The 15742-nt window shown below is 36.1% G+C and overlaps 2 protein-coding genes across 2 annotated transcripts; both read left to right on the top strand.

Annotated features, from left to right (window-relative positions):
- Positions 1-2461: 2461 nt before the first annotated feature.
- GCK72_022927 (uncharacterized protein) lies at positions 2462-3171 on the top strand (the record flags this gene model as incomplete). The annotated part of the gene is made up of 2 exons (XM_003102889.2): positions 2462-2541; positions 2592-3171. 2 exons carry the CDS (start codon positions 2462-2464, stop codon positions 3169-3171), a joined length of 660 nt encoding a protein of 219 aa, XP_003102937.2.
- A 5860-nt stretch (positions 3172-9031) lies between these two features.
- GCK72_022926 (uncharacterized protein) lies at positions 9032-11719 on the top strand (the record flags this gene model as incomplete). The annotated part of the gene is made up of 5 exons (XM_053735135.1): positions 9032-9118; positions 10444-10527; positions 10584-10652; positions 11335-11451; positions 11603-11719. 5 exons carry the CDS (start codon positions 9032-9034, stop codon positions 11717-11719), a joined length of 474 nt encoding a protein of 157 aa, XP_053578701.1.
- Between the last annotated feature and the right edge of the window lie 4023 nt (positions 11720-15742).

The following is a 15742-nucleotide window of genomic DNA, read 5'->3' as shown; positions in this document are numbered from 1 at the left end:
GGGAGACAGTAGGCAGATGGGATGCACAAGGTCAACGCGCGCAGGGAGAGACCGCAGTCAATCGTGATTGAGAGTGAAAGAGTGTGAGATCGAGAGAACAAATAAAAGAGAGAAAGACAACCTGTTGATTCTAACAAAAAATGCCTACATGGGATGATGTGGATAAAATAAACCAAACGATAGAGATAAGATTGAAGAAAAAACATAGGAAAACTGGCTAAAAAGTAGCACGCCGGCGAAAACCAGCGTGCTACTCAGTGTGTTCCGGGCTTTTATTAAAATTAGAGTTCATCGACTTTATAATAAAAAAAAATATCAAGATGAATATATAAACATTTATATTTCACTTTTCTTTGATAAAAAAATCTATGAAGCTCGTTCCATAATTTAGCAAAAAATTCGTCCGCAAAATGTTGATTTGTTGGAATAAATTTTAATAAAATCTTACAGTTTCATAACTTCCATCATTTTCGATTTTTTCACTTTCGATACAAACACAAGTCCAAGAAGTATATATGAATACTCCTTCAATCTAACAATTTTTCCCATATTGTCCACCGTCGATTTAGTCTTAGATGCCTCCTTCGCGACATCCTGCCTTCTGTCTCACAGTCAGCGCATTCGATAATTTCTCTGTGTGTTCCCGTGACGAGTCTGCTCGCTCTCTTGCTCTTCATCACTCAATATTATTACTAGCTACGCGTCTAGGAATCAACGAACGTTGCCGGACGTCGACTATGCTTTATAAAGTTCATGTAAAGAAAGAGAGACTCGAATTTCGGGCGCACCGGTAGCACAGTGGTAGTGCTGCGGAGGCTTAATCTGTAGACAGTGGTTCGATTCCACCCTGGTGTCACCGATTTTTGACAAACTCTTTCTTACAACCTTTCGTGCGAAAACATCAACCCTACGGTCCGATGAAGGAGCAAGATCTCCAAATTTCTTATACTTTTACTAACACTTTGGGAATAGAAAAACCGAAAAAAAAAGAAAAAAATTTTCAAAGTTTAATGTAGAAAATGGAAATATAGAGCATTTTAGCAAGCATAATAAATGTTTTCCTTGCTTTTCTCGTACTTTTTAATCTAAAAATGCCTTGGAATACATTTTAATCCCTTGTACGGGTTCAAAATTGAAATTTATTGGTTCAGAATTCCTTCAGTTGAGATCTCCTCCGATTTCAGAATGTTTGCACTTTTTCGAAAGCTCTCAACATTATCTAAAAGGCTATCATCTTAGAATTGTAGAATTTTTTTAAACTTTCAATTCATGTTTTGCCGAATTTCCAGTGCAAAAGAAAAAACTGTAAAAAATAGAACGGGAAACGCGCCTGTTCAGTCCTTGGCGCATTACTCGATACTCGCTGCGCACAATCGGAGACTTTTGTAACTGTAGGGTTCCGTGCTTCGCTATTCCGTTTCTCCTCTATCCTTTTTATCCTTCCTTCAGTCAGATAGTATCGAGTGTTTGTGCGAGTGTGTGTGTATGTGTGTCTGTGTGTGTGTGTGTGTGTGTGTGTGTGCGATTGTGTGTGCAATTCTGAATAAAACGGTTTTGCACATCACACACTCTACACAAAACGCTATATTTTTTGATTATTTCTTATTTTGATGTCCTACGACATTTTTTTTTGCAAGAGGAACAAAGTTTACAAAATCTGTGTGATTCTTGTGGGGGACCACTCTTCACCATTCTCTTAGGCTTAGATTTCTTAGAAATTTGAAAAAAAACTTGACAAAAATGACGAAAATTGACAAATTAATCGTTTTTTTTCAATTTTTTTCCGCATTTCTAAGAAACCTAAGCCTAAGATAAAGGTTCGGTAACAAAAAAGTGCCTTTCCCACGCCTTCAGCCACACACCTTCAGCCAAAAAACTGAAGAGAATGAATGTAGTGACAGTGTGAATCATCAGGTCGCCCCGAGCCCTTCCTAAGTCTAGGTAAAAAGGGGCGTGAAAATTAGTTTTGCTGAAAAATTTTAAAATTTTGAGTTGGGACCATTCTTTGCGGTTATGACCATTCAATTCTGAAATTCGTGTCACCCAAAATTTTGGGCCCATTTTTTGCGGTTGGGACCATTCTTTGCGGTTGGGACCATTCTTTGCGGTTGGGACCATTCTTTGCGGTTGGGACCATTCAATTCCTTGGGTCCGTTCTTTTATTTTTTGGGACCATTCTTTGCGGTTGAGACCATCTTCCGTATGAATATCCTCTTGCGGATCAGAAAATTTCTCTGCTTAACAATTTTCAGTACTTTTTACCAAAATTTAGTTTGTCCAGAGACCGCTGAGCACACGATATGTCTTGAGTCTTCTCGAAAAAGACTCTGACAGCATAGAAAATTTTGTGTCTCCTCTCTCTCTCTCTCTCTTTCTCTCTTTGTCTCACTAACCGTCTTACTGTATCTGCTTTCTTCTCCCTTTCCCTTTTTATCAAAACGTTTATAGATTCGTGACAACGATGACGTCTACTATCAACTTGTTTCGTCTTCCTTATGTGGCTATGATCGAAGTTCTCAAAAATATGGAACTTGGAGAATTGTGAGTTTTTTCAATGTTACAATTCATTTACTTCAATCAATAATTTTCAGAATTGAGATGTCACGTATTTCCGAAAAATCGTTCAATTATGTGCATAGATTCTTCTCTCGAAAGAACATCGGACAATTCAAGCTTATTGTCTATTTGTCATACCAGTTCTCTATTGGAATCACATTGGTAAACAAAACGTCGCAGGGATACACAGAATGCAATGTGAACCAATTATCTGAACTGAAAACTGAAGATTTAAAAAATATGACAAAACTTTTGAACTATCCAGTAGTTGATTGGAAGATCATCAACGTGTATTCTAAAACACGTTCCTTAATGGCTCTTCTTCAAAGTTTGAACCTTCGGACAGATGAAGTTACTGTTAGACAACAAGATGCAAATGCAGAGATGCTAGATGATATCATGAAACTATGTACCAATTCGAAAAAAGCTTCAGTTAGTTGGAAAACCCTAGAAAATTTCTTGCTTGATGAAACATTGTACCAACCATTTCATTTGGATTTGTTGCGCATTCGTCAAGCATCTTGGGTTACTGTCAGCGTTGTCACCAAGTTGTTCATGAATTGCAAAAAAGTTAACATCAATGGAAACAAGTGGAGTCCAAGAGATGTCACATAATTTATCAAGAAGTGGATTGCTCAACCAAAAATTGACCGAATCTTTATTGATTGCAAAATTAAATCACTTACCGAAGTACTCGCTGGAATTCCTTCGGAGCCGGTTCACTCATCTGTCAGAAACGAAATGTAAGTTATCAAACTAATTTAAATTAGATTTTTGTTTTTTTTTAGTCAAATTGATTTAACCGAGGGAACATGTTACAAGATCAGAGGTTTCAATGGACAAGAAGCAACTGTTTTTTTTCTAGCACATCAATTTGTTCTCAGTGTTGATTCCCAGATGTGATATTTTGTGATGGCAAAGTTCAGACCGTTTTGATATCAATGTACTTGCTAAATACAAAAATTTTGAATAAATTGGGAACAAGCATACATATATCACTGATAGAATTTTGATTAAGATTTTTTATAGATTAATATTTTTCGACATCAGGAAAAAATACGATCTAGTCGATTATGTTAACAGTTATTCTATATTCCAGTTAATAACTTTATCTCTATCCTACTTTTTTCTTTTCAACAGCGATAACTGTGAACTGTCCAATAGAGCGGTTTCTCTATCTTTGTTCAAAGTTTTGGAATGCTTTTTTTTTAGTTTAGAATGTGCGAATGGGTCGATGGCAAATAATGTGGTTGAAAATCTTAACATCAATTTGTTATCAATGGATATTTTTAAAAATCGATCGCAGTGGGTCGCATATCAGAAGACGTAATTTTGCTTACTTTCTCTAGAAAAACGTCAGTAACCAGCCGAAAAATTGCAAAAACATCAAAGTCAGATACTTGAAGTTTGGAAGATTTTGTCAACTCTGTTTGGAAATGTTGGATACGTTTGTACTGTTCTACTGTTCACTACGTTACTTTCACTTGAAAACTCATGGTTATGTCCATCTTGCATAACGACGGAGTTCGGTTTTGTGACTGGTGCAAGTGTACCCAAAATTCTTCAGGTTGCATTCTTCCCACTGATGATTTTTTTGAAACAACATGAGATGACACGTTACTTGAACTCAATTATAGTCTTGATACTTCTTTACCAAAGACACATATGACCACCCGTTTTCAGTTATTTGATCAGAAAACCGATATCAAAAGTAGAAGTTGTCGTTCATTCGTTTTTAAACATGTTTTGATACTGAATAAAAAATTGTACATTAATGACTTCGAGCAAAACGGAAAAGAAATGCTGTAAAAAGATTGAAAAGATACACCACTAACATTAGCTATAAGATACAGTGCGACCAATAATGATAGGACCCCCCTAGATTTTGGGGTTCCAGACAGAACCAGTACAGATACAAAAAATCTGTGATGACCATTCGATTCAGGGTACAAAGAAACCCCAGGGGCCAGATTTTCATGGTTCTACCTTTTTTCTTAGAAGCGCACCACCAAAAAGTCATTTTTTCAGCCGTCCAATAATAATAGGACCACCTCAAAAATCGGATTTTCAGTTGATTTTCAAGAAATTTTTTTTTGGAAAACTGTTTTAATCGATTGAAACATACTATTTTTGTTGTTTTCGGATGATGCCATTATAGTTTTGACATTTTCAACCCCAAGCCCAAATGTTTTCCTTCTTCGAATTTTCACCCATCAGAAATCCGAGTGGTTTCGAGAATCGTGAGTATAAGTTTACAGAAAATGAATGTTTTTGCAAATCCCCTATTCATTTTTATCATGAATAACTTGATTTACCTTGGCGGAAAGTTTCAGAATGATACGTGATCTGTGATAAGAGATACTCGTCTCGAAGTTCTGAAACAGTGAATATTTCTGATGGGTGAAAATTCGAAGAAGGAAAACATTTGGGCTTGGGGTTGAAAATGTCAAAACTATAATGGAATCATCCGAAAACAACAAAAATAGTATGTTTCAATCGATTAAAACAGTTTTCCAAGAAAAAAAATTTCTTGAAAATCAACTGAAAATCCGATTTTTGAGGTGGTCCTATCATTATTGGACGGCTGAAAAAATGACTGGTGGTGCGCTTCTAAGAAAAAAGGTAGAACCATGAAAATCTGGCCCCTGGGGTTTCTTTGTACCCTGAATCGAATGGTCATAACAGATTTTTTGTATCTGTACTGGTTCTGTCTGGAACCCCGAAATCTAAGGGGGTCCTATCATTATTGGTCGCACTGTAGTAGTGGTCAAAACGTGACCATTCTATGTGTATTTTCTCACAATGTTTTATCCTATTTTCTAAAGTATCAAAAGCCCATTCATTTTCATTTACTTTTCTTCCATACTGAAAAAACCGAAATCGAAACAAGCACCCGAGTCCGAGTTTACTTTAAACGTTTTGCTTGGGTTAATAATAGCAAACTGAGAAAGTTTATTAAACAATTTCACATTTGGTGTTGCTCAATACTAGACATCAACATGAACAATCCTGCTATTTAGTATTCAGAGTCATCTTGTAATCATACTAGTCTTCTCAAGTTCATTGCTTGTTGCAGCACTGCCACATACGCCTCTCTGTCTTCCTTGCTAGTTTCCTCGGCATCGATTCTTTCTTTGATGTGCTCCTTTATCATTTCTTGGCACAAAAAGACAATGATCATTATTACAAATGAAATAGCAGCAAGGAATAAATAATCTGTTTCCGATTTTTTTGTTACCAAGGGAGTCTTTTTGACAACTGACGTTGAGTTGCTCTTGCTGTTCCGTTGCTTGTTTCTCAGCCTTTTTTGTGTCATATGTAAAAAAAAAAGAGATTGAGAGGTGAGCCAACAAGTTTTGAGATTAAAAAAGGTTAAAAAAGCGAAAATGCCTTAGAAAAAAGTAACGTGGGAGTAACAAACGGATTTTAGACAAACTGTTAATATTGATAAAATGAGAAACAGTAATATGATTTGACTTTAGTATGAAATGTGATAACTTACAATATTTTCATTTAAAAATCAACAATTTACAGTGAGACCTGTAATAGAGGGACTCCTACTAAAAAAGTTTGAAGCGTCGTAATTCGGCTGGTTTAACCGCTATAAAAATTGTTCTAACCAACGAAATATTCCATGAATAATAATTAAAGTTTCATCAGTTAGAAACTTTTCAATATTTATTTTGAGAACCGAGATATACCGCTTTGAACTGACATAACTGGGCGTTATTTCATTACAAATTTTCTCGTACTTTGTTTTTGAGATTCCTAGACTATTCTTTTTTTGTGACCATCCGTTTGTTACAATTGAATTAGAAATTGTTAAAAATGTCATTCTGAAGAACAGAGAAACAGAAAACACGGGAAGAATCAGAGCTACAGTATTTCTATGTTTTCCGACTTGTTTCTTACCTATGCTTACAAGTCTAATAATTAAGAAGCTCAATAAAAGGAAAGCCACTGCTAAACTAGGAAAAACTAAAAAGTGAAGTTGTATAGTGGGAGTGAATGAAAACGTTAGACGCCTTGAAAAGGATGAGGATGAGAAGGTTGCCTGGTAACGGTTACGATGTTTCGAAAATTTGATTTATTAGAAATCTCTGAGGGTGGGCGTTTAGAATTGTCTTTTGAAGGAAAACAAGTTATACACGCGTACCTTCCAAAAAATAAAAAAGCCAATTTCAGTGTTCAAACTAAAAATGCAAAACATTTAACGGTTTTCACTATATAACAATCTAGATAGAGCATTGCAAAAAACCAGAAATGTTTGAAATTTTCAAAACCTGATTTCTGGTTCTCCAAAGTAAGTCTGATCATAACAAACCCTAAATTCGTTGTCTTCACACAGTATGTCTAACTTTTTTTGTTAGTCGCTTCTTTAAAAGAATAGTTCAATTCATTTCCGCTTCCCAGTTTTAACAATTTTTGAATACAGGAACTCAAACATTATCAGAGTTTTTCTTTTTTCGAATCAGAACGTTCTCAATTATTAAAACACTAGAATTCAGAATATTTGTTTCAAAACTTGACGATGTGTATTATGAATATACTCGTCTACGCTATCGCGGTTGCGAAAATCGCAGCGTGATGGCCATGTGGAGACTCGTCTACCGGTCGTTTTGTTTTTGAGCTTTTCCGGTGAATTTTCAAATGAATCTATTATCTTTCATACAGACCAAAAGTCCATTTTTGTAGTTGACAATTTTTTTGTAATGAAAATTCCTATGGTCATTTTAAGTCGGTCCTTTTGGTTTGTGTCATATGTAAACCATAGAGGTCACTCAATTGGAGAACAAATCATCGGGAAGAATAGGAAAGTAGAGCGGAATAGTAGTGCGAGTGCAATCGATGTTTGCTGGTGAAGGGTCCTCCTCCGATGTCACCTACCATCTGCTTGCTCTAGAGGGTTATTTCTCTTCTTGCACTCTCTTTCCCTCTGTCTTTTGTAGTAGTTATTGATTCTCCTGGAGATTTCCACCTGTAATGTAGTTTTGATTGGCCACAATAAATCTGATTCTAGTTTTACGCTTCTACCGTCAGATTTTAAAGAATTCTTGCTATTTTTTGAAAAATTTCTAATTTACATGACAGACTGATAAGTTCTCGCAGGATTTCATAATTTAAGATACTAAAAACTGGGTTTGGTATATAAATATATAAATATGTACCAAATTGACCATTCCATCTAGAACACTTGTTAGCGACAATGTCTGAGATAAATTATAATAAAATCTCACAGTTAGATAACTTCCATCATATTTAATATTTTGACTCTTGAAACAAACGATAAGTCTAAAAACTAAATATGTATCCTCCGTCAATTTAACCCTTTTTTTTGTATTGTCCACCGTCGATTTAGTCTTAGATGCCTCCTTTTGCGACTTCCTGCCCCGTAATTGCTCTGTGTGTCTCCATCTCGCTCAGACAGATCTGCACGCCCTTTTTCGTTAGTCGACACAACACCTTTTTCGTTAGTCAACAGTGTCCCCCGTAGATGAGTCATCCCAGGAGCAGACGTTTTTTAATCGGGAGGCATTTTCCACAATCTCGTCAACTGCACGGCAACAGATATAAAAGTGATCTGGGAATACTAATTTCTTTGTGACGTCATAGACCTCTCATCCCCACTACATACATCTTTATATTCTCAAATTGTCACTTTTTCTTTTTTCATTCCCTTCTCCTCTTTCTGAACATGTAGCTTCAGGTTGAACTGTTTTTGAAAATTAAAGCTCCAAATCATAATGGTATTCATATCAAAAACTCTTATTTTCGAATAAAGAGAAATCTCAAAAAACGAAGAGGAATATTACTGAATTAAAAAAAACACACTAATTGGCTTTGAATCCTAGAGAAAAATTAAAATACTCTTAAAGTAGCGACTAACTGGTCCAAAGTGAGTGAAAAGAGGTGAAAACCCAAAACATTTCAATCAAATTTGTGATTGAAAAGGCACCCAGATTTATCACAGTCCCGTGTAGGCGGCCGCGTTCTCGGCTGTGTCGCTCTGGCGGTTCTCGACGACCGTTGCGGTTCCGTACCTGAACGTGTTTTCTCATGAGTTGGGGACCCACAGATTAGTCACTTAGCGAACTTGAGCCAAAATTTTTCGAGTTCTCCCTTCTTTATTATAAATTCAATTTTTTCTGTGCAAGAGAAGTTTGCACCGCACACAGTTTTTGAACACTGTCGCAAAAAATCTGCTTGCTCGCCGCGTGTGTGCGGCGCGATCTTCTCTTGCACAGGAAAAATTGAATTCATAATAAATGCCCTATAAATGATAGCGGGGTTTTCATGATTTCACTTTTTCTGAGAATTTTGAAAAATTTTATTCCTCTCATCATACTTCCTCTTCCCGCAGTTATATTTACGCAAAATTACATTTTTCAGAGTTTATCAACTCAATCGGTTCATCCCTTTTTCCAAAAAAATGTGTTGGTGTTTTTATTGTGACATACATATACTTTTTCAGAAAATGACCCCCATCGAAAGAATGCAAGCAGCAGCTAAAGAACTTGACCGGGTCAAAAATACGATTGCGGACTTTCAACAAAAACACGGCGTAAGAATTAATTTTTAACTAGTTCATAGGATTACCGCATGCCATAAAAATACTCCCATTTACATTTCGACTCAATATTATTTTATTCTAACGTTTTGAAGAAGTTACAAAGATAGAATATCATCCAATAGTTAGTAAATCTCGTAGTTCATCATTTTTGTTAACCACGTTTCTTTTTTTTAACGAGTGTGAGTTCTAATTCTCTCTAGCTGAAGCTAAGTTGAGTTGCTGTAAAAAATATTTTATTCACATCAGAAAAATTACGATTCTCTGGACATGTTTGAACTTGCGCACGAACTTGGGAAAGACTATGGAAAATCTACTTTGGAAATGGCTGTTGCGCTGGGAAAAAATGAACGAAAATCTCGTCAAGTAAGTCCAAAAATTAATTTTTAAATGCAGAATCACTAATGAGTATACAACGTTCTTATGAGATTAAAATCCGTTGACAATCGGCGAGAAAACGGTTGAATTAACAAAGGCCCGTTTTTAATTGTTGAAGTAGGCATATAAGATTTGGTTTATAAGAGAAATTTGAAGTTGGATACTTTGGCTTTGATTTGGCCCTTCAGACGTCCAATGACAAAATATCTTGTGCGGGGCGGACGTGATCTGGTCTGATGATAAGTTTTTCAAAGTTTAACCTTTTTTAATATCCAAAAGCAAAAATTATTGTTATCTCATGATGATAGTCGGTCCCCAGAATGTGACAGGCCCTTAGCCACATTTTTCCTGAAACTGTGATGGTATCCCCCGCGATGACATCTGACGGTAGAACTTCGTTGGGATGTTTTGTAATCGTACAGCTCAACACTCAACACTGGATGCTTTTTTATCTCTCCACCAAATTGGCCCACTTCACACAGTTCCAAATCATGAAAGTTATCCTCTCCGTCTCACTTTCCAAGTTACTGATGCAACGACATTAGACATGCATCGTCGCCGGTTCTTGATCCAATAGATTTCACTGTGCGGGAGTATTTTGAAATGAAGATCTCAGAAACCACCTACAACATGGTCGATTCTCTCAAGACCGCCCTTCAGAAGGTAGGGAATAAAGTATACGTTGACTACTTCCGCCGCACTAGGGATTTTGTCACTGGACGTCTGAAGACATGTGTCAAAGCTAAAGTATCAAACTACGAATACCTTTTGTAAACTGAATTTAGTACGTATGTTCCAACAATGAGCAACGTTTTTAAACTTATTAAAATTGGTATTTCAATAGTTTTCTAATTCTCGAAAAACAAAATATTACAAACGTCGTATATTAATTAGTCACTCTGTAACTTCAAAACGATAGAAGCACACAAAAATATTTTTAGAATGCTACCAATGTTCCAACATGGTTCCTGAAGATAACCCCTGACGTAATGCAGGTTCTTGAAGACTCGTTCTCCTGGATCCCTGTAAGTCCGTTTTCAGCATCTAAAACAAAACCATCAGACGTTCTTCTACTTTTTAGGCGCAGTCCAATTCCAGTGATGTGATTGTGCCTGCTGCGGTTCCAAGCAAAACTACTGAACAAGTTCAGGTGACTTTTTTTCAGAATGAAGTTGAAACTAAAAAACACTATTTTTTGGGGATTTCACAAAAGATTTACTAGAGGTAAACGCAAGATTCTTAACGATGCTTTGATATAAAGAAAATAAAATCAGGAAAAAGTCCGTTTTTGAAAACAGCCTCGGTAAAATAATTCCATTATCAGTGTCAAATAAGATGTCAAATAAGAAAATACATACAAATTCAAATGTATGGCTCATCTTTGATTTCTGAGACTTACCTTTTCACCGTCCAATTTTTTGAATGTTAGACTTCACGCAAAAAACAACTTTAGGCCGAAATATACATAATACACTGTCAACCATTTTTGAAAAATATTACGGCTTCAAGAAAAGATAATCATCCGAGCAGATCACGACTACAAATCGAATAATTTTGAAACAACCCTTGCATTTCCAGTCCCTGGAAACAAGGTTCCTGTAACTAAAACATCTTATTATGTTTTAATCTCGGTACGTTTTATTCTAAATCAGAACATAGTTGAAAATCTCGCGTTTCACCTTGAGATCTCAAAGCCTAAGGATTATAGCTCTCAACAACAATTTTCTTTTTCCAATCACGTTATTTATCAATGTGTTGCAATCATTATTTGCACTGTTGATGCATGGTACTACTAACTCAACCTCGGTCGTTCAAAACAGTATTCATTTCAGGAAATTCAGGACTCTCTATTCTTCTTCGAACTATCACAGAGATCAACCCCGGAGGTGGGAAAATCTCTTCGTGAAATTGCTGTCACGCTAGGAAAACAAGAACGTGAAATGATTCGTGTAAGTTAAACGGTATGGACAAAACTTTCAATATGCATCTCTCATTTTGAAAAAAGGAAATATATATATAAAGAGAGTGATACATAGTGGGAAAAGGTTTTCATTGCAATTAAAGAAAATAGTATATTAAAAGACAATGAACCACTTTCAGGCTGCTCCCAGCATCCCGGCATGGTTCCATCGGTTGAACTCTGAACAACTAGCAATTGCACAAAAACTTGCCAGCTCTCTGGAAAAAAAGGGCGAGCTCGCCAAACCCCACCTTTAACAATTTGTTCAAGGCAAGTTTTCAAAATAGTCTAATACAAAATGAAGCTAGAGTGACAATTTTCAACTGTTCTCAATTGGGACTAGGCTGCATTGTTTTGTATCAATAATTTTTTTGAGTATGACATGTTTTCAAATCTGCATTTGTAGTAATTTGAGCATCGTTACATTGAACCGGTTCGATTTTTGTCTTGCTTGTCAAACAGAATATAAATAACCTTCAAGTCCTACTCATTATATTACAAAGCATCAAAACTTAAGAACCGGAATTTTCGTTTCTGAATCATCACGTCATGTTGACAATGCCTGTAGGTCCAGTCGAAGACCAGGACACAGTCATAACCCAGGGAGACCCCCTGTATGCGCCGTATGAGACCCGGTTCCGCAGAACCTTCGGATAAGCTATGCAGACGACAAAACAGTACACATTTTCTCATTGACCCGTTTATTAAGAGAAGAATTAGGGACAAGAGAAAGGAAAAAAGCCATCGACAGGAGTTGAGGAACAAAATGTGTAGGAGTAAAACCCCGTTCCCTTGTGGGATGCGAGGAAACCTTTCGGTTCTCCTTACTGTCAGGTAAAACCTGTTACGTAGAGATTTGTAGAGTTTAGTAGAGGTTTTGTAGATGGTTATAGGGGAAAAACGAGGGGAAGGAGAACAGATAAAAGGGGATAAAAATAAGGGAAAAAAATGGGGGAAAAATCCGTCACCAACGGGCCGCAACGTGGCGTAAAAGTAGTAAAAGGTGCGGTGGCGAGAAGACTCTCATGGCGGCGGGCGTTGGCCTAAAAAGGCTGTGCGCCGCCTGCACATCTAACTCCCGCGACGAACGGGATACTGTAGACAAAAGCGCGCGCCGTTTAAATAATGAGGCGTGGCAATAAATTAGTAGAATTAGGTAGAGTTGACCGTTTTGAGTAGAACAAAAAGGGGATATGAAGTAGAAAAGGAGAGATAAATGACTAGATGAGTTGGAACTATAATTTCGGGGGATTTTATGGGGAAAATCGGTGTGACCCGGAATTATGGGGCCGTTAAGTTGGCAGTTTGTATGCCAGAGGCGTCAAACTGACAACACGTCAGCATTTTTGTGATTCTTCAGTACCCACATTTGGCACAGTTTTCTATCATTTATGGCTAATAACGGAAACCTAAGTATTTAGTTTATGATTATAATTATTAAAACCGTCTACAGACTACAGAAAAGTAGTTTAAAGGAGGACAACGGTTTTCCAAAAGTTAAGATTTTTAGATATAAAATCTTCACGGCGAGAGGCACTTTTTTGACCCTTTGAGGCCTTTTAACTCATTTTATGATACTTTTCGGACCTGACTCTTAGAGATTTTTCTCTTTTCTTCAAAATTCTGTGTCGATTCATATCAAAAAACTGAATTTTTGGAATACCGTTGTCCCTCTTCAAGTTACGAAAGAGTGAACAGATTGTGTTTAAGTTTTCAACTGATGATTTTTTTTGTTTCAATCTATTTCATTTAGACCTTTTTTTAAACTTTCCAAAACTGAAATTCATTCATCTATCAAAACAACAGTTGTTTCCTAACGTTCATTTCTGTTTTAATCATTTTCCCGGTTGTAAAAATGGAATATGCGAGAACTAACTTTAGCATGACTCACAAATTATATAACACAATTATTATTCTAGACATCATTTCACGTATGGTTTATTCCTTTCGATGGAATGATATTAAACTCACAAAACTAAAATTATCATGAAAAAACAAATGAAACAATATTCTAACAAAATGCTTAATAGTTTCAGTGTAGAAGTAGGTGAAAAATGAAAGAATTTTGAAAACTTTAGTTAGGAATTTACAAATCCTGTTTTTTTTAAATGCAAATATCATACCATCTAACACATTTTTCAGAATTCTTCCACTCTTGACGTTGCTGCTTGAAAACCATGATTATTATTGATTTCTCTTCAAAACAAAAACAATTCATAAAAATCATGTTTACTCATCATTACTTCGTTTTTAGAGGCACTATCTGTCATACTTGTCATTTCTCGGGCCGGGCCGAGGGAAAATTTTGCCGGCCCGCCCGGTCGCCCCAGGTGGAAATTTTTTTTAAATTTTTGCACCTCAAAAATAATTTTCAATTGCTTTTTTATCACTAAATTCACTGTAGAACTAATAAAAATCATCAATTCAGTCGAATTTTTGCAGAAAATGCCCCAAAAACCACTTTTTCGAAAATTACTGCTGAAAAAAACATGTTTTTCGATAAAAAGTCGCTTCACCCGGGCCGAACGGGCCGGGCCGGGCCGGGCCGGTGAAAATTTGGAAATCGGCCCGGCCCGGCCCATGACAAGTATGCTATCTGTAAGAAGTGGAATTTTAGTGTTCGGAATGCGCACAGTTGCAGAACATTTCCAATTGAGAAAAATTTCACATCATGTACACATACAGGTTATATTCCGAATAACACTTTTATGGGCAGTTCCGCGTCCTACAGATAGTGTCTCTTTTAAGATTAAAATTTTATTTGATTGTTTTTGATTAAAAATTTAATGAATGTTTTCTAATATTCCATCAAATTGTTTTTGTTCTCTTTTTTCTCTACTGGCCTGTGGTTCAAAAATAACAAAATCCATACTGTGATAAAAAGCAGTTTTTGGTATCGCTGTTTTCTGAGATAAGCGAGAATGAAACGGACGTTGGATTCAGTGTGGTCTACAAGAATAATATTGCTGACATGAGTATGGTTGATGTTCTCGTCAAGACCTACTTTAACTAGCTTTATGGAAATCTAAAAAAATTATGCACAACGGGATCCTTGCGTTTCTGCATTCGTTTTGTGCTTCACGGTTTTTAATTCCAGTAGGAACAGTTAATAAACTTTTCAAAACATTATAGATCTTCCAGGTCGGGAAGTGTTGGGAAGATTTTTGCAATTTTTAAGAGACAATGTCTCGCTCAAGCCACCAGGTCATGTTACACATAAACCAAAGTGATCCGTTCCGGCTGATTTTTTGATATGTTACTACCCCAGGAATTCTAAGATTTTTATACCATACCAGATTAGGCTCCGCCCCCTTTGAACTACCTAAACGATCAATTGAAGTTGAAAAATGAAAATTTTTCTTTCGAAAGATAGTATCAAAATCTTTTCAGAAATGAATTGCCAGCCTCATTTTGTGCATTTTACAAAATAACTACTTTTTTCTAGCTCGCCTGCATCATATAGAAAAAATCACGTTTTTGAAAAAATTGTCAATTTTTTCATGTTTTTTGGATTTTTCGGCTGGTCGAAGTACTGTGGTCCGAAGCAAATTTATGATGGTAAGATACGTATTTGTGTTGGCTATCTGAAAATATAAAGACTTTCCCCAGATTCCACTGTCAAGGTGAGTTATGATCAAAAAAGTGACTAAATTTGATGCATTTCGACGTACCCCCCTCCATGGTAAAAAATGGCTGGGTGACGAAAATTAAAAATATCTCTGATTTGAGTTATTCAAAGTTAGAATAGTGCTTACACAACTTTTCAGACAATTCTATCCATGTTTCAGTGAGTTACAGACACCTCCTCTATTTTTTCGAATCAAAAAGTTTGAGCTCTCGTAACTTTCCTAATTCTGACTTAAAATCTTAGAAACTTTTGGAAAACAGTGGAATATACTTCAGAAACGCAAATGAATAAATAAATGTCAAGTTTTGTCGTTTTGTTCAACTTTCGTTTCATATCATATAAGATAGCTTCATGTGTCTACGATAGGGAGGTATTCTAGGGTATGAAATGCCAGCATTCTTTTTTGTAATCAACTTTTAACTATTTACTTGTGTTTTTGAAATGTATTCCACTGTTTTCCAGAAGTTTCTAAGATTTTAAGTCAGAATTAGGAAAGTTACGAGAGCTCAAACTTTTTGATTCGAAAAAATGGAGGAGGTGTCTGTAACTCACTGAAACATGGATAGAATTATCTGAAAAGTTGTGTAAGCACTATTCTAACTCTGAATAACTCAAATCAGAGATATTTTTAATTTTCGTCACCCAGCCATTT

Source organism: Caenorhabditis remanei, chromosome X (genome assembly GCF_010183535.1).
Source record: "Caenorhabditis remanei strain PX506 chromosome X, whole genome shotgun sequence".
Lineage (NCBI taxonomy): Eukaryota > Metazoa > Nematoda > Chromadorea > Rhabditida > Rhabditidae > Caenorhabditis > Caenorhabditis remanei.
The sequence above is the reverse complement of the archived record's forward strand: the minus strand, read 5'-3'. Positions and strand labels throughout refer to the sequence as shown.